The 18,446-nt window shown below is 36.7% G+C and overlaps 1 protein-coding gene across 7 annotated transcripts in view; it reads left to right on the top strand.

Annotated features, from left to right (window-relative positions):
* LOC100745846 (ABC transporter G family member 22) overlaps positions 1-18,446 on the top strand; it is a 291,784-nt gene that overhangs the window by 222,322 nt on the left and 51,016 nt on the right. For all 7 annotated transcript variants that reach the window (XR_002945946.2, XM_012380998.3, XM_024364947.2 and 4 more), the window contains 2 exons: positions 12,061-12,221; positions 16,139-16,308. Coding sequence is in view for 6 of the 7 variants with exons in the window: in XM_012380998.3 (XP_012236421.1) it covers positions 12,061-12,221; positions 16,139-16,308 (331 nt within the window). In the remaining variant the exon portion in view is untranslated. The remainder of the gene's footprint in view (positions 1-12,060; positions 12,222-16,138; positions 16,309-18,446) is intronic.

Here is an 18,446-nt window from a genome sequence, read left to right as displayed (position 1 = left end):
TTTCTTCGGAAATATTCCAACGTTTTTCGTACGGTACAATGTACGTACTGGACACGATATACATAAAATATCGTAGAGAGTATTTGCAAAATGATAGGATATAAATTTTATCACATCCCCTGTACTACGATTATTCTCTGGTTCCTCAGGTATCTAATATACATATTATTGAAATTTAAAGGATTCCCTTTCACAGGTAATACCGCGATTTCCATGACAATAATACGAAAATACTTGGCTCCACTCTCCCTCTGTAAGGGAACTTAATCCTCACGCAGAAGAAACTCACAATGGCCCCTTTCTACGTAATATTACGTCCGCCAATGCCGTCCTTCGCGTATTACTTCGTCGTTGAACGTCTCCCGCCTTAAAGCCGGCAATTTCTCCGATTTGACGGAGCGAATCGGCTGGATCGAACTCGCGCCCGCTCACAAAGGCTCCGTTCCACTTCTGAAAATCGTTCCGCCGGCAAAATCGTTCACTGGAACGACACGATAAACTTTCTACGTGCGTGCAACGACGAAACGCATCGAGTTCTCGGTTCCCTTTTGTGCACACGCAGCACACTCCCTTACACAGTGCGCGCAGCCTCTGTTTACGATGATGTAACTCTTCCGCGATTTATTCGCTCCACCTTTACCAACATCTCGTGTAAACGCCACAGAATTCGTTCGTTTTATTTTATTCTTCTGTTCGGCCGTCGAACCACTTTTTGTACGTTCCTGTCTTACAATTTCCACGTACATAATAGGCGCATAAAAATTCCTTTCTTGTGCCACACAAAGCTGTATTATCAGTTTAATTGACTTTGTGCAGATCGAAGATATTGGTAGTTGATATTCGGCTATTTCTAGGTATTTTTTTCTCTTCTCTCTTTCTTCTGTATCGTAATAAAGGTAAAATATTGGAGGACATTTGCTCGCAATTGGCAAGATATTCTGTAAACTTCTATCTCGCTATTTGCAGACTATTTTAAGAACGACAGCTATAAATTTGATTGCGGAGATTGAAGTTAATATTTGATTATTGATTATTCCTAGCTATTTTTCTTGTCATGAGAAAGATCATAGACTGGAAAGTAAAGTAAGATCGTTACAATCTCTTCTTCGCAAGTTTATTTGTAAATTTCTGTTTTGCAATTTGGAAATTTCCTTTTCGAAAAAGACAAGCACTGTCGATCTTTTTAAACAAGTTTGCAAAGATTAATCTGCGATTGTTTTTCATCCCAAAAGAAACGTCAAATGCTACAGAGTAAGTTAAAATTCTTTCTCTTTTGTGGTGACAAGATTTCTCGTAAATTCCTCTTTGACAAAGAATTTACGCTTCGAGAAAAAGTTTCGTAAGACGAAGATCACGGGCTTGTCACAAGGAAGATTCGAATCGATACAGAACGATTAGCTTCGATTGTAATTCAATTGTCGTTTCTCGCGACGCGCAGTTTCGGGGCGGGCTGATTCTTTATTGGGGTGATTGACTGCTTCTCGAAGGTTGATCGGTCCATTCTTTTTTCTTCTTCTTGTCTCTCTCTTTCTCTCTCACTCTCTCTCTCGTCATCAGTCGTGAATTTCGAAAAGCCTATCGACAGAATGTGTTTGGTCTGTCGATGGCGCTGAAACACGCGCTCTGTCACGTTCCGTGTCGATATTTTCGGCCGATGAACGAGAGCGGAAAGAGGTGGTTCCTTCCTTGGGAATGCTTAGATCGATACTCGAGGAAATATGATTGCTTTCTGGAGAGATCTTCTGGAATTTAATCTTCAAAGGTTCGAGAAACTTGGTCGAAGCGAAGTTTTCATAATAAAGAGGAAAACAAAAGAATTTTAAAGATTTTGAGAAGCTGCGCATTGTGCGTTAATTAGATTTTGTTCTGATCTAAGAGGGAAATAAAAATTTCTTGAACAAATATATAACAAGGAACCGAATATTAAATAATTGTTAATGTTAAATATTTCGTTAGAATTTCCCAATATCGATGTTAAAATTGTAGTTAAGAGAAAGGAATAAGAGAAACGCAAGAAGGAAAAAGATATTAGCATTCGGAATTATGGCTTACAGTTCTTATTTTCAAGACTAAAGGTGCTCCTATTTTTCTCTCTCGAGGTGTTCGAATACCTTCGAACGAACGAAAAGTTGCGCACCTGTGAAATCAAAATGAGACGCATAATCAAACGAATGGCGCAACAAAAGAAAGAAGAAATGGGAGGGGGAAAGGTCAAGTGATTACAAGTTCGCCGAGGGAACAGTCGAAATTCGTGGCTGTAATTTGCATGCACAGGAGGCGGGTTCAACGAACTCGAGATACTCGGGGTCAATTCGTGGAGGGACCCTGGAACTTCCTTCAACGAGACCTAACCCCGTGAAACCTCGACCCGGCATTGAGGCGATGAATTACGAAAATGATCGAGGGAAAAAAAGACGAGGAAAGAGAAGGAGCGGCAACGCTTACGCATCGCGGCCCAATTCCACCAATCTAATGAACGAACTATTGTCCGTGAAGTTGCAGGAGAAATCAGAGACGTTACGCGTGGATAATCGGCCAAAAACCGATGAAAATTTTCATTTCGCGCCGCCTTGACACAGTAATTGCTCGAATTAAGCCTGCAGGAATTATGGCGAGATTATGTAAATTGTAAGTTAATTTTGGTACCGTGGAAATTTCGTTCGGCTGGTGGTGCGAGAGTTTTTGTTCGACGAGATCGGGGGAATTTGAAATTGAAATTTGTGGTACAGTGAAAGGTGGGATCAGTGAGGCGGACAAGAATAATTAAAATAATAACCGTGGAATAATAATCACGAATATAATAATAATAACTAATATAAGAGTGGAAGGTGGAATTAATAAAATGGGCAACGATAACAATTGAAATAATAACGGTGATGAAATATTAATTACAGAACAACAGCTTCAAGATTCACTGTATTACTATTTAACTGTATTCTTTTCATTTTAACATTGAACATATATTCTATATATTCGTAACTTCAGACACATTGTTTAACCTAAGTTATATTTTTGTCTTCTATTTTTATTCTTTTATCTACTTTTATATGCTTTGCATCAGCTATTCCTTCTTAGCCGTGAAATGACGTTACGCTAAGGATAAAAGTGTGCTTATTACATTACAAAATTTCTAAATATCTACTTGCATACAATTAAAGGATGAAATTCTATAAGATACGATACTCTAAGCAAGATTTTATGTTTAACTATCTCGAAGTTGATCGATTCGCGAGAAATCGAAACGATAGAACGCTATAAGCAACGATTTCTACCCCTAATTCTACGCTTCAGTTTTATTATACCCAAGTTCTACAGTTCAACTTCGTGACGTGTAATGTCTATAATTTAGTTTCGTGAGCCAATTTTAAAGATTCGCGAAAGACCTAAAAATTATAACACCGTAACGATCGAACGATCTCTACCCCCAATTCTGTGCTCCAGTTTCGTGACATCCGATTTCTGCAATTCGGCTCCGCGATAGCCAAATTCAAAGTTTGATCGACGATTGGCTCGAAGTCGAAAGATTCACGGGTGCTGGTGGAACGCGTCGATAAGTATCACGAAACGAACTTCGCCTCTCCTCTTCCCTTCGTCATAGGATCCCCCCATCGCCCCGTGTTCCGAACGTCTTCACCGACGGTCGTTCGTCGTGCAACGTCGAGGTTCAACGAACCCGGGATGACGTGATACTGCCATGTTGGGAATTTATTATCTGACTCCGTTGTCCAACGACCCCCGCTTTTTGTGTATCGCGACGCGACCGACCGTTCCTCTTTCTTAGTTCCTTTCCGATTTCACCGGGGGAGGATCGCAAGGCGTGCACGCGCGAACGTGGCACCACGTGGCACGCGGCCGCCATCAACGATTTTCCAACGGTACCAACCGCCCAGGAACACGGTGGCGAACAGGTTCGTGGAATTTCTTTTTCAATTCGAGATATTAGTAGAATTTTGTTGGAATTTAATCGGACATTCTACTATTTTTTATTCGATAGTCGGTTTGGAAATTGGTGTGTTAAATAGAGGCCGCGGTTAGTAGAATGCTGTTGCGATTATGGTTGATTTTTTTCTGAATTGAAAGGAGTTTTTCGGCGTTAAGTAGGCACTTGAAAATGACAGGCTTTGTGAAGATTAATCGTATTTGTGTAAGAGAGAGAGAGAGGTGGATCGAAGGTTTCTTTGCGACTCGAGATACAAGTGGAATTTATTTGGAATTTAGTCGAAGGTCGTGGTTTTTGCGTTTAGGAGCGAGCTTGTTAAGTAGAGCTTACGATCTGTTCTGGAATGCTGTTGGGATTACGATTGATTTTTTCTGAATTGAAAGCAGTTTTTGGACGTTAAGTAGGCGCTTGAAAATGACAGGCTTTGTGAAGATTAATAGAGAGCTCGGTCGAAGGTTGAGACGATGGTGAAGAGATTCGCGAAATTTCTTTGCACTTGCGGATACCAATGGAATTTATTTGGAATTTAGTCGAAGGTCGCGTGTTTGAAAGTTGCTTCGCTAAGTTGCTAAAAGTTGAGATTAGTTGTAAAATGTTGTTGGGGTTACGATTCATTTTCCGTGAATTGAAATAAGCATCAAAATTGACAGACTTTGTGAAGATTAGTAGAGAGTTTGATCGAAGGTTGAAACCGTGGAGAACAGGCTTGTGGAATTTCTTTACGAAATATAATTCGAAATATTGTTTCGATTGCAAGCTGCTTCGAAAATTGGTTTGAAAATTGAATACTATTGGATTAATACAGGGTTCCATCGAAGGTTTGTGAAGTTTCTTTTCATTCGAGATATTGATAGAATTTATATAAAATTTTGTCGAAAGTTTTTTTTTTATTTTTGGTTTGAAAGTTGGTTTGAAAATTAATTTGTTGCACAGAGCTTGTGATTGGTTCTGGAACGTTACTGGTATTAATTTTTAGTGGATCGTGACGAGTGTTTGAATGTTAATTATTTATAAATTGCAGGGTTTGTAAAAAATAATAAACAATTCGATCAAATGTTAAAATGGCGATGAAAAGATTCGCGGAGTTTTTATGGAATTATAATTTAACCGAAATGGTTTCCAATTTGAGAGTTGTTTTAAAATGGACGTTGTTAAACAATTTTTGATGAATTGAAATAAACTTCCCGTGTGTTAATTAATTATAAAGGTAGATCGATCGAAGGTTAGAACGGTGGTGAAACGGTTCGTGAAATTTGTTCGATATTCGAGACATTCGTAGAATTTCTTTCCAAAAATTGTTGGAGTATTGAATTTCCGAGTTTTTGAAATATTCGAATTTAAAGCTTGAATTGAAAAGAAAGCATTCAATAGTTCATGTACAACAAACAGAATTTCTATAGAAAATTCAGCATTTAGCTGAGAGTATTATATTACATTTCACGTAAACTGAATGTAACTTAATACGAATTCGTATTTTCCCAGCAAAGAATCTTTAACCTTTACGCAAACGAGCTATACTAAAGCACGTGGTTATACGCGATAGAATGGCACTAAGAATTTCAAAGAATTTTTCTAGCAATAATAAATATTTCTCAGCTAATTATTCTCGCGTCAAACATGCAAACACAAAATTCTGATCGAACGTGTAACGTTTCATCGTAATGGCAAAGCATAGAAACTGCTAGGTTTTTAATTAAACATTCCAACTACGTATCTCTAATTGGAGGTCGTTGACGTGTTTACGCGAAACATGATTAAAGGTCCTCTATCTGAAAAATTCACGACTGAAATTCCATCTAGTGCAGGTGTAGAAATTACCAACAGTACGATATTATTGATGTTTACTAGGAAATACTCAAGTTACTCGTATACAGCTTCTTCACTATCATAAGCAGCGTCGTGTTTCGTCAGTTTATCTACATATAAATAATGCCATTATATAAACGCTTTGTCAGGATGCTATAAGAATTTTGTGTTCATTATTTTAGATCATTTGAAAATACCGTAGAATAGTTCTACTGTTCTATAAAGAATCCAAAAAAATTGCATCCTATTAAAACGTTTAATATTCGATAATTTGATTAGAAATAGCAAAAGAACGCTAGAAGGATACTACTACGTAAAATGCTATAAAGTATCGATAAGACACTAACATTATATAACATCGATAACACTGTGTGGCTAACCACGTAACATTAATTCTACTGTAAAAATTCCCATCGCTAATTTTAAGAAGAATTATTAAAAATATCAAAACATTTTTAGGAAAATTACCAAAACATTAAATTCTATGAGATATAGAATAATAATAACGAAGAGAGAAAAATTCTCCACTTCGACTCGTCGTTCCGCTATTTTACTAGAAAAAACTCGTGATAACCCGAAACGTTTTCCAGAAGAATTTCGATGGGAACGATTCACTTCCCTCTTACGACGCGGCTTTCCTATTCTCCTTGGAAATCCATTGGAAAGTCGCGAGATTGATTCCGCTTATATGGGCTGGCGCGAGTGAAGATGTTCGCCGGCCGCCTTAATTGACGGCTCTGGCTTTATTCGATGGCGCGTGCAGCTTTCGAACGGCCTTGCAGAAACCGTTTTCCCGTCCCTGATCGCCTCGCAAAACATCCAGCCCCGACTGAAAGCCGATCGGATCGAAAGCTGTTCTCTCATCGCGTTTCTCGTCGTTTCACGGGGATTTCTATGAGTCCGATCTGGTTATACTGGTTCCTCCTTCGTTGGAGAATTATTTTCGAGAAGTACGAGGAACAGGGTTGCCGTGGAATTTTTCGAACTGACGTAGTCATAGCTTTGCTTCGAAATGTGTTTGAAATGTGAGGAACGTGGATGGTTTTGAAGAATCGAAGAGACATAAAAGCAGAAGTTGGTGGCTGCACCGGTTACGTCGATCGTCGATTCTTCGTTGGAATATTATTTTCCATTACGAAAGGAGAGGGTTTCCTTGGAATTTTCCTAATCGATGCAACGCCAGGTTTGCTTTGCGAGGCAGACGATGATCTTTGACGGAAGAATTTCAAATTGATGGACGTACCGGATAGACGATGCATGTAACAATGCGGTTACATTGAATCTTCTCTTGTTAGAAAATTATTTACGAGCAAGAGAATCGATGCAGCGAGTGGGTTTGCTTTGAAAAGATTTTTGAAATGCGAGCAGAACAATGGTTTCTCGTCGAAAAATTTCAAACGAAGAATGATGGATATAGTTTGGAAGATGCTTAAAGTATAGAAAACGCAAGGTTGTTGTAATTCTTTGAAAATTCCTGGGAAATTAGTTTCGTACGCGGTGGAAAAAGATCCTTTGAATTCTTTGATTCTTGAAATCTTTAAAGATTCTTGAAAAAGTCAACTAATCAAGCTAATGTAACATTATCGCGATTTCCGATGGAATTTTCGATAGAAAAGAATAAGACGAATGCTATGTTTTCTATTCTATTAAATTTTATATAAATTTCTATTAATTATTAATTTATTTAAGAAAAATTAATTATTCAGAGAACTTATAAGTTACATCGGGTTTACGATGAATCTATTTCCTCGTTAAAAGGCATTACTTACGATTTAAAAGCAATTGAAATTGATACGAGAAAAGTTTGGATTGCCCTCTCGCCGGAAGAATTTCGATCCAACGAACCGAGTGCACGCTTTCTCGTCTTCGAAATCGTTCAACTTCCACTTCCAAGTAATTTTGCATCGAAATGAATCGTCGTAAAACAATCGAGGTTGCCTCGAACGGAAGTTCAGTTTACCGTCTTGCACGGAGAATTTTAATGAAAGAACCTGCTATTACATTGCCTTTTAAAACAATCATAAAACTATTTAAATTGACTTTAGAGCTAATTTTACTACTTGGAATTTCAAATAAATGTCATTCCTAATCCATGTCCTAATTTCATTTTCTAGAGCTGCCTTTTCATTAATCCTTTTACTTATCTTACAAAAGGTGACATTTTACCAATTATTAAAACTATCGAAGCTATTTTCAATTATCAGCTTGATTAAAACCGATTATTTCCGATTACTAAAATTATTAAAGGTAATTATCAAAACTTTTTCAATTATTACAATTATCCAGAATAATTAAACCTACTCCCAATTATATCCAATTTATTACAAGTAACAAGGTGTATTTCTAAATACGCTAAAAAAAGCTTATTATTTAATTTAGTATTTTTATTTAAAAAAGATAAAAAAGAGGTATTATTTAAATTATTAAAATCATTTATTGGGAATTTTTTCAATCGCCAAAAACGTTCGATTCGATCATAGGATAGGATCGTAGAATGATCGAGACTTAATTTGTCAACTTGATAGGAATTTTAATTAAAGAAACGTCGATCGAACGGCCGATTCTCTCAGTTTTTCCTCTCATCGACTTTTTCCCTCAAACGAAATTGAACTTTTACTCGATACAACTATTACGCCATGCAGTTTGACAACATAATTGAGATTAATACGAAGACCGCGCAATTTCTTCCCTGTACGAGTACGATCATATTAATCGAGAGAAAAACGCGAAATGATCGTTCCTCTTTGATCGTCCAGTCTTTTCTTTCTTCCAGGAAGACCAACCGAGCGCTTGCGAAACCGATATATCGTTTTATTGAACGTGTTCTCCCAGACGATGGTCGTTAAAGTTCTTCCCAAGTCGATGTAATTGAAATCGACACGAAATAATTTTGATTACCATCGTTAATGGCGGATAATTATCGACAGTTTCTTGCCAATTCAACGTCATTCACCGTTTTCAACGCGATTAAATTAACACGTTTCTATTTAGATGTCGAACTAGGAGCATTCGTTAACCAGTTGGTTTCTTAATCAGATATCTCTTTAGACACGAAGAATTACGCGAAATTAATGACAGGGAAGTAAGCAGATTTAGCTAGATTGATCTTAACTTTTGTAAATCGACGATGGCGTAATGTGTTTGTAATGCAAGTGAAAGGGTCGCATAGGATGAGTAAGTTCTTAATTGTAGAATAGAAATGTTAATCGTAGGATTTGTAGGATTTTTTTTTTTTTTTATAATTATTGCATCACGGATGTTCAAACAAATTCGTAATTTCGCGAATATGATTTTTAGGAAATTGTAACATGGAGATTTATTTTAGCTGATGAATAGATTGGATATTGTATTATATGTATTGTAAATATCGAATTTTTCAAAATTTAGCAGCTTTAAATCTTCTATAAATACATAAATCTGATAACAATATTTTTATAACAACTTTCGCGATATGATATCGCATATATTGTTGGAACCTTTAAATTGTATACTTTTCATTCTTTTCTAATTTGTCTATTACACCGAACAATTTACTGTGTATACCGTGTACATTTTTGCACGCTTAAATGCATAAATATCCATGATCCACCAATTAGTGATCGACGTCTAACAATTATCAAATTGTACGATCTTCAAAAATTTGAAAAATAAAGAGGGCTAATGAAAAGCAAAGCAACGTTATAAATCGATCTCTCTTTCGAAAGTAGCAATAATAATATAAAGATAGGAATTCTTAATACAAAACTGTTAGTAATAAAAGTTCTACATGAAAAATCTATTTCAAATATCATAGCATTCTAATCGTGTCTGTATTTTATAAATATTCATTTATTTTCATTTTGTATGTTGTAAAATGAGTTGTTAAATTCCTCTTTCTTTTTTTTTTTTTTTATCTTTAAGATATAGTTTCGCCTTTTTTAGGCAGACAAAAATTAGGTACATCTGCATGTAATTTCCTCTAAGCCACATGACGTTACAAGTGCCTAACAGATTAATCAATTTCACTTCGAAAACGTTTTTTATCAAAGAACCTACAGAGGCACAGCTGTTTTACGTGTCCTCCTAAGCATCTCTTTCTTGCCTTTCTCTTCGACGAACATCGTGACACGTTGCGAAACGAACTTTTTGCCAGCCGCAACTGGATGATCCCCGTTTTTGCGCTCGTTGAAATCTCCGCTGGTTTATTTTGAAATAAACTGAATTTTCATTTCGATTACACGTGCAGAATCACGGCGAACGTTTCTCGTGAAAATCGCACACTATTTCTCGTTTAGCCTCCACCGAATAATTTCCCAAGCTAAATATCTGCTTTATTTATTGTTATATGAAAAAGCTTCTCGTGATAGGGTTGCTCCATTAAAAATAATTTTTTATTACCGTCACTCTTTATACGAGATTTTGATATCATTATAGCCAGATCTCTATATCTTATTTTTCGATATCTTCGAAGTGCGTGAAATACAAATTCAACGATATTGATAACTATACCGTCATTGTTATATCCATTGCCATCATTCGATCTCGAGATATTCGCGTGTAAAAATTGAAATTAAAACTTGCAGCGCGTTTATTCTAATTTTTATATCCAGACACGAATGTGCGAATCGATGAGCCGAGCTTTATTCTACTCTCTGTTCCACCTTTTCGAACAATTAAAATCCTTGATATTGGGTTGCGGATCTTGTCAATACCACCTAATGACAAAATCCGCAATCACTTAGTTGCCAACTCAATAATTCTCAAAACTTCTAACAACCCTATCGTCTCCTAAATCGATCAACGTACAATTTTCTCGTTTACTAAAGAAGATCGTTGTCAGATTCACGCAAGTCGCTATTCTTCGTTTCGTCGAATAATCGTAACAGTGTGTGGCTACGTAAGACGTTAAGAATCGTACAGCAACCGAGAATAAGTTCGCTCAGAATCGACCAGTTTAACAGTGAATTTATGGTTTTACAGTGCCTGTAGTAGATCTGGTTCTGGTACACACAGGTTGCAGATATCGCGTCAGCAGGCGATTTAATGTTAAACACTGGAAGCACGTTAGGCGCTTGAAAGTTATGGAACAGCGTAGCTTAAAAGCCACTTTATCTGGAAATGTACTAAATGTGGTTCGGACCTTTGTTACCGGTCGCCATTCAATTTGATTTGTTATTTTAGATTGCTCAATGTAATAATGGTCGTACGTCTGAATGTACTGCGAACGATGGAAAGTACTTGGATAGGAAGGAGAAGGAGGTTATTCCGATGAGGCAGAGGACGAGGAACGTGTAGGAAATTTCATTTGAAAGCGAGCCAGATCTTGTTCGACGCGGTCTGATTCGTGGCGTAACGCGTGTCGGTCTTTAATTACTGTCGCGAAATAGCTCCGATGGCACGTCATTGTTATTATGAAGCCGAGCGTTTGTCAGACGGTTGCTCTGGCAGCTGGTCGGTTCGCTAAAAGGTTTCGAAATCCTCTCCGATTGTATGTCAGAAACAAACTTCGTCTTCAAATGACAGAATTTGTCCGAATTACGCATTAAACTGTATAGAAAAGACGTCGAAAACTACCGAAAATTTTCTATGACTAACTGTGTCAGTGACTATGAAAGTGATTTCGATCGAGTACACATTTTATGTAAAAATTCTCGCATATTGATCGATATGACGTTCAAGAAACGGAGAGTTCGACTTCCTTTAGTTTCAGACTTACGCTATATTTCATAATTAATTTAATTTCGTAACAAATTAATTAGAATTCTGTTAATCTCCACTTCTCCACTGAACCGTGCATTACGTTAATACGAATCGTCAAGTACTCGCATCTACTTTAATAGAAATTTTCATTTATCAAATCTATCTCGATACAAACTTTAATACGTAAAATCCATGTATTTCAAAAAACTTCGTCTTTTAAAAAATTGCTGCGATTAAAAATTTCAATCAACGCCTCGATACAAAAACCATACGTTTCTACGTGATTCATGCGAAGTATATTAAACAGGTAACTGTATATAGAAGACGACAAAAAGTATTGCGTAAAAATGACGAACAAACGGATTAACGTGACGAACAAGTAAATAGAAAGAAATTCGAAACGACGAAGACAAGGTACATCGAAGAAGAGACAAGGTATCTCGTCGATTAAATAAATCCTTTGGGAAACTTTCCCTTCGACCCAGACACATCGACGAGCACGAACCAATCCTGTAGAGAGACATCTCCGCCAATTTTCCAATGGAAGATCAACAAAGGAAATTAGATCTCTATCTTTGAAATCGAAACGAATGAAACTAGAGCATTTCGATCGAACCTTCTATCGTTTGTTGCAGAGTGGAAAGCTCAGCGTTGCAGTTGGTGTACCCGCTGGATTCTCGTCCGGTGCAGCTAATCTTCCGGGGGTTGCAGGTGGTCAAGGAGAAACGAGCCCTCCTCCGAGATGTCTCGGGCGTTGTTAAACCTGGCGAACTTTTGGCCGTCATGGGCCCCTCAGGTAACGTACATTCATATTATTAACAAATTGATATTAACCCCTTTATAATGTAAACTTGCATGAACTTGGTTGCATCAACTATCTGATAGAAAAGTTTCTAAAAGCTATATGTATCTATATTTTCATTATACGAATTTTCTTTACCATCGTGCGTCAAGTTTAGACGTAGTTCGACGTCAAGTTAGAAATTAAGTTGGTAGACTGAGGGATGGATGAGGGTTAAGAATACTCCACCCTCTGGTCTCCGATCCCCTAAATCGGAATAATCCTTCAATCTCCCGACAGATTGGTTGTACGAAAGCTGGCAGCAATAGTTTCTCTCCTTGGCAGAATTGATTTAGCGATTGATCGAGAGATAAAGCAAATCTTCGTTGGTAGAGGTTTAGGAATTTTCTCTGCGGTTTAAGGGATTTAAGAGTTAAAAATGATTCTACGAATCGGTAGGATGTCATTTATTTCGTGTTATCGAATCTCCCTCTATCGATGGATTGTGTAAATTTTACTTCCGAAAGAGGATGGATGTTTTATTAACGTTCAGGATTTAGTTTATCGAATTGAGTTTCTGGTTGATGAAATTCTTTGTTAAAATCTGCGGCTTATTTTTTAAACAGTCTTCCGATATAAAGATATATGCAATGATTTTTCATGTGGAAATTATTTTTTGACGTTTTAACGTGCAACTGTATCGTCGGTTCAATTATTCTAGTACGTGTTGTTATTTTTACATCGGACTAAATTCATCCATGCCGCGTCTTTGCCCTTTCCATCGCTTGAAAAGTAAACTCATAGGACGATCGTGACGCGACATGCATATTTATCACGACGTAGAACGATCAGCGCAATTTTTCGGCCAGAGAAAAATTTCGTTCGCCTCGTTTAGACTAATTGACCGTTTGTTTCGTAGCGATTCTCGCGAATGCTGATGACCCGATCGGGTTTCCGTGGCCCTCTATTGGACAATTTCGTGGCAGTTTGCGTCATTCGTTTATTTCGCGGCCTCTGCTTCAGCCATTTCGCGCTCGTAACTCGTCCTCCCCCTTTGCTTCTATTTGAGAACTTGTGTGCACGTTCGCCATATTTCGCAACGTTCATCAACGATGCCTTTAGCTACCGAGGACAAGGTTGGAATTAAGAGACAAATTAATGGAGTTCATATTCTTCATATTATATTTGGAAGTTCCAGAATATATATTTAGCAAGCATTGTAGAACTTCGACCAACCCTCTCTGAGTTCTGTTTAAAATGATCAAAAGTCGTAAAAAAGGACTTGGATCCCAATTCCTTTTTATGACAAAAATTGCTCGTTGTTGCAAATGATGTAGAGAGACGTGTTTCTTTTCTTGTGAATATTTTAACTCATTTTCGTTTATTTCAGTAATTGGAATATACAGGGTGGTTGGTAACTGGCGGTACAAGCGGAAAGGGGATGATTCTACGCGAAAAAAGAAGTCGAAAATATGGAATAAAAATTTTTCGTTCGAGGCTTTGTTTTGAGAATAGCGACTTTGAATTTTCGCTCGGTACGCGTGCACTTTATCGCGTCTCATAATAACGGATCTCACTGTATATCGTTGTCTCGATGGAAAAATTAAAAAAACAAAATTATTCTATAATATTATAATATAATATAATGTAATATATAATGTAATATAAATATAATACAGTGAGATCCGTTATAACGTACCGCACGCGTACCGAGCGAAAATTCAAAGTCGATTTTCGCGAAAACAAAGCCTTAAACAAAAAAATTTTATTGTATATTTTCGACTTCTTTTTTCGCGTAGAATCACCCCCTTTCCGCTTGTACCACCAGTTACCAACCACCCTGTATTTTAGAACAGGCCATTCACAAACCAGTGTCGGGGTTTATATTTCTGTTCAGTACGCGTTATGAAATTCATTGTGAAATTCATCGTACGCTATTAGCTATACAAAAATATATTTATTTATTTACTAACAAATAATGAACAGATGCCAAATATATATAATACGATACTTGTCAGATCGGATCTCTGCTTGCACCATGTTTCTTTCATCCTCTTCACAGAAATTCGAATATGCAAAAACATCGATCGATATATACATAGGATTTGGTAACAAACAAAAAACTGAAATTCACCCTCCGCTAACAATGAATCGGTCTAATCGGTCCAATGATCGATGTATGCTACGTAGCGGTAAACGAAAAACTGAAATTCACGCTGCTCCAATAATAAATCGAAATCAATCAGAATCTGGAAAAGAAGATCACCGCTCTTTGTATTCACCACGCGTCGAATATTGTCTGATCGCTATCCTGAGGGTAAATTCACGGCGGTTCTTCTATGTTTAAACGCGACAAGGATCGCTGGCTACGCGAGTATCGTGCCTTGGTAACGAGCGATACGCTGGCGCGATATTTATCGCGAGATTCGTCGTTTCTCCCCTTGATATTCGTTTAACAAGCCGCAAGCCCGCGTGTACGGGGCACGCGAGTACAAATCATCCGTGCACTCCGGCCGTTTCACGGTTTGTCGTTAACGTCGCCGGTCGAACCGAACGCGCCAAGCGTATTTCCACGTCGGACATCGTATATCTTGGCCGAATGGCGACGATTCTAGGAATAAAATCTACTATTCCGACCCTCGGCACGCTGCTTGTTCAAGACTTAAGCATTCAATGGGCGAACCTCGTCCAGTCGGATTACATACATTTTACCCTTTCGATATCGCATACGCTTTCCTGTCACGAAAGACTATGTTGCTTTATGTAGGTTTTCGGTTTCCTCGGTTGGTAATTGGTGTCAGTGATTTTCAGCTGATTTCTTGGTTTATTTATGCTTGGTATTTCTAATGCAGCCATTCGTGCACGATTTTATGAAATAAGAGGAAGAGAGGGAAATATTTTCGATTGTTAATTGGTGTCGGTGGTTTTAAGTTAGCTGCCTCTGTTTATTCACCGAGCTATGTGATGTGTAGAATTGTGTGAAAGAAGAAGGAAGAAAGGAAGGAGGAGGAGCAGATAGATCAGTTTGTTTCTTGATTTATCGAGACTTGGAATTTTTCTGGTAAGATTTTGTTAAAGGAAAAAGAGAAAGAGGAATTTTCTCATTCGGTGATTTTAAATTAGTTTCTTCGTTAACGTCAAGTTGGCGAGATTTATTGTTAATGAAGCTAGGATTTGTGTGAAATTTTGTGCGATAAAAGGGAAGAAGAAAGAATGAGGAATTTTCTTCAGTTTGCTAATTAGTGTCAGCGTTTTTCAGTTAGTTTCGTGGTTTATTTAAGTTGGCCATTTTTAACGAAGCTGGGATTTCTGTAAAATATTATGTGTTACATATTATGAAATAGAGAAGCAGGGACGAGAACATTTTTTTTAGTCGCTAATTGGTGCCAGTCATTTTCAGCCAGTTTCTTGGTTTATCCAAGTTGAGTATTTTTAATGACGCCAGAATTTCTGTACAATTTTGTAAAATAAAAAGGAAGGTGGAAGAGTGAGAAATTTTTTCAATTGCTAATTGATGTCGATGGTTCTTAGTTAGTTTCCTCGTTCATTTAAGCTCGACGATTTTGTGTAAAATTTTGCGAAACAAAAAGGAGAAATTTTGTCAATTGTAAGCTACTTTCTCGAGTTATTTAAATTTGATTTATTATTCAAATTTCGTACAACGAGAAGAAAGGCTGGGTGAAATGGTGAAAAATACGAATAGATGATACATATAACGAAATTTAAAAAATAAATGAACTTGATCCAAAGACAGTTTGCTTCTTGAGATTAAAGGATTAATGTCATCCGATTATACAAGAATTAAAATTCAAATAGCTTACGCATTAAATTTTGGTATAATATAAGTGAGATATATTTGATATGATATAAGAGTAACATTTCCTGAACGTCTGTCCTTCCGATAAATGTAAATGTTGATTTTATTTGAACAGGTTGCGGCAAAACGACGTTATTGAACTGCCTGTCAGGCCGTGTAGGCGTGGACGGGGGTGAAATCTGGCTGAATCGTGAAAGGCTGACGAAAAGATGGCGCAGAAGAATCTGTTACGTGCAACAGCAGGACGTTTTCTTTCCCGATCTCACATTACGACAGACTCTCGAGGTCAGTCTACTACCTTTTATCTTTCTGAACAATCGCGTCTCACACGGAATTAGTCGATTTACTTCAACATATTAACAAAATTTATTAACACGTCTATAGAATATCAGGGAATATTGAAAAACGAACAAATTGATTTGTTCAATCAGTGAGAAAGTGCTTTTACCACGGTAATTTCGTATGGAATTACTCTTCTTGTAATAAAAAAAATTGCTACATTCGCAGAAAATATATTTTAATGCACGTACAAAATAGCAAAGAATGCGAAAGTGGACGAATTTATCGGTTCGATCGATCAGAAAATATTTGCACCATAGTAATTTCATATAGAATTAAGCTCTTTGTTTCGAAATGTTATCTCCTTCGTAGAAAATATACCAATACGTTTACAGAATACTATGTCATATAAAAATGAACGAATCTATGGGTTTAATCGGCGAGAAATTATTATTATGGCAGTAGCTTGGCGCATTTTTTTAAAAAAAAAAAAAAAAAATTGATACTTTCGTAGAAAACGTGTTATAAAATGAAAATATAGAAGCGAAGGAATTTATCAGTTTAATCAGTCAGAAATGCTCGTTTCGTGCTTTCGAATGTATTTCATAGAACATAGAAGCATAAAGATGACTATCTAATCGAATGTAGTTGCGATCGTTCCGTGAGAAATAGGGAAAGAATCGAAGCAAAAGAGAAAAGCTTTGATATTTATATACATTTATATATTGTGTTCGTAGCGAAATCTTTCCTCGTAAAAGCGAGCAATTTCCATAAAACCGATCTTATCAAATGGGCAAAAGTCTAAATATTTCCCTCGGCATAATAATGTAGCGGACCGATAAATTCCAACGATCACTCCATCGAACGATAAAACCGATGGAACGAGTTCCCATTAAACGAAGCCCAAAGATCCCTGTCATAAAACCCATCGAATTTGCATTCGTGTACGCGATTACGAAAAAAATGCCGGACCTTTTCTTTAGGCTCTGAACGTGTCATAAAACAATAGATAATAAAAAAAGAAGAAGTATTTATCCTCCAAATTATAACGAAATTCGATTCGATCGTGTGTTCCATGGAGTTTATTTAAATTCGACTAAATAAATTTCATTAATCCTATACTAATTAATAGTACGAAATCTAATGTAAATCGGCTAAATTAGCGCGAAATAATTTCGATTCTTGCGATAGTAGAATAGTAGAACGAGGAAATTATTTCATTAAAGTATCTTATAATTTGACGTAAAAGTTTACTCCTGTCGTTAACAACAAGGATAAAGAATTCGTTTCTCAGATCTAATTTCTTATAAATTCATTCAGTCGTACATTAATACTACATCGGACGTTGATTACTGTACTGTTCTATGCTAATTTATTCTTAGCGTTCTTATTTACGGCGAAATAACGATTCTTGAAAATGTTACATTCAATTCATTCACGTTATCTTTCTTTGTATCGTTCGATTCATTTATATAGAGAATATATAAAATAATAACTGTTCTACAGCGATGAAAACTAGTCATGTAGTCGTCAAGATAATATCGTACGGAATATCCATAGTTCATTATAATTGAATAGAAATTAATCAGAATACAGCAAATTAAATATCCATTCCCAGACAAATAAACATAATATGAATAATACTTTAATTAGAAGACTTTAGAAAAGAGTACTCGTATCTAACGTAAATATTATAATATAATAGTATAATATAAATAATATAGAAACAATATAAATAACGCTTAGAAAGCGATATTTGTAATATTTATTTAGCAATATTTAAAAGCAATTTTCCGATACATCGATATTTTAACGTAAACGACGATACAAGTACCTCGTCAGAAAATAAAACATGAATCTTTATTATATATATATATATATCAAAGAATATATACACCAAAAAAACAAGGATCAAAGTGAATTAATAATCGACAAATAATCTTGTTACCGTCGGAAGAAAGAAACGCTCCGATGGCAGAGAAACTCGTAAATCGTCCACATTTACCGCCAGACGAGCGCAAGTAGAAACAGAGAGACATAGTCAGACACGCTAGACAAGATCGGCCGATTCCGGGGCCGACTGGCGAAATAGGAAGCGGCTGATTCTGGCCCGCGGTGTTTCCCTGTTTTCCAGGAAAATCGGC

Source organism: Bombus impatiens, unplaced genomic scaffold (genome assembly GCF_000188095.3).
Source record: "Bombus impatiens unplaced genomic scaffold, BIMP_2.2 scf_0114, whole genome shotgun sequence".
In the NCBI taxonomy this organism is placed as follows: Eukaryota; Metazoa; Arthropoda; class Insecta; order Hymenoptera; family Apidae; genus Bombus; species Bombus impatiens.
Note: the sequence above shows the minus strand (reverse complement) of the source record. Positions and strands in the feature narration are given on the sequence as shown.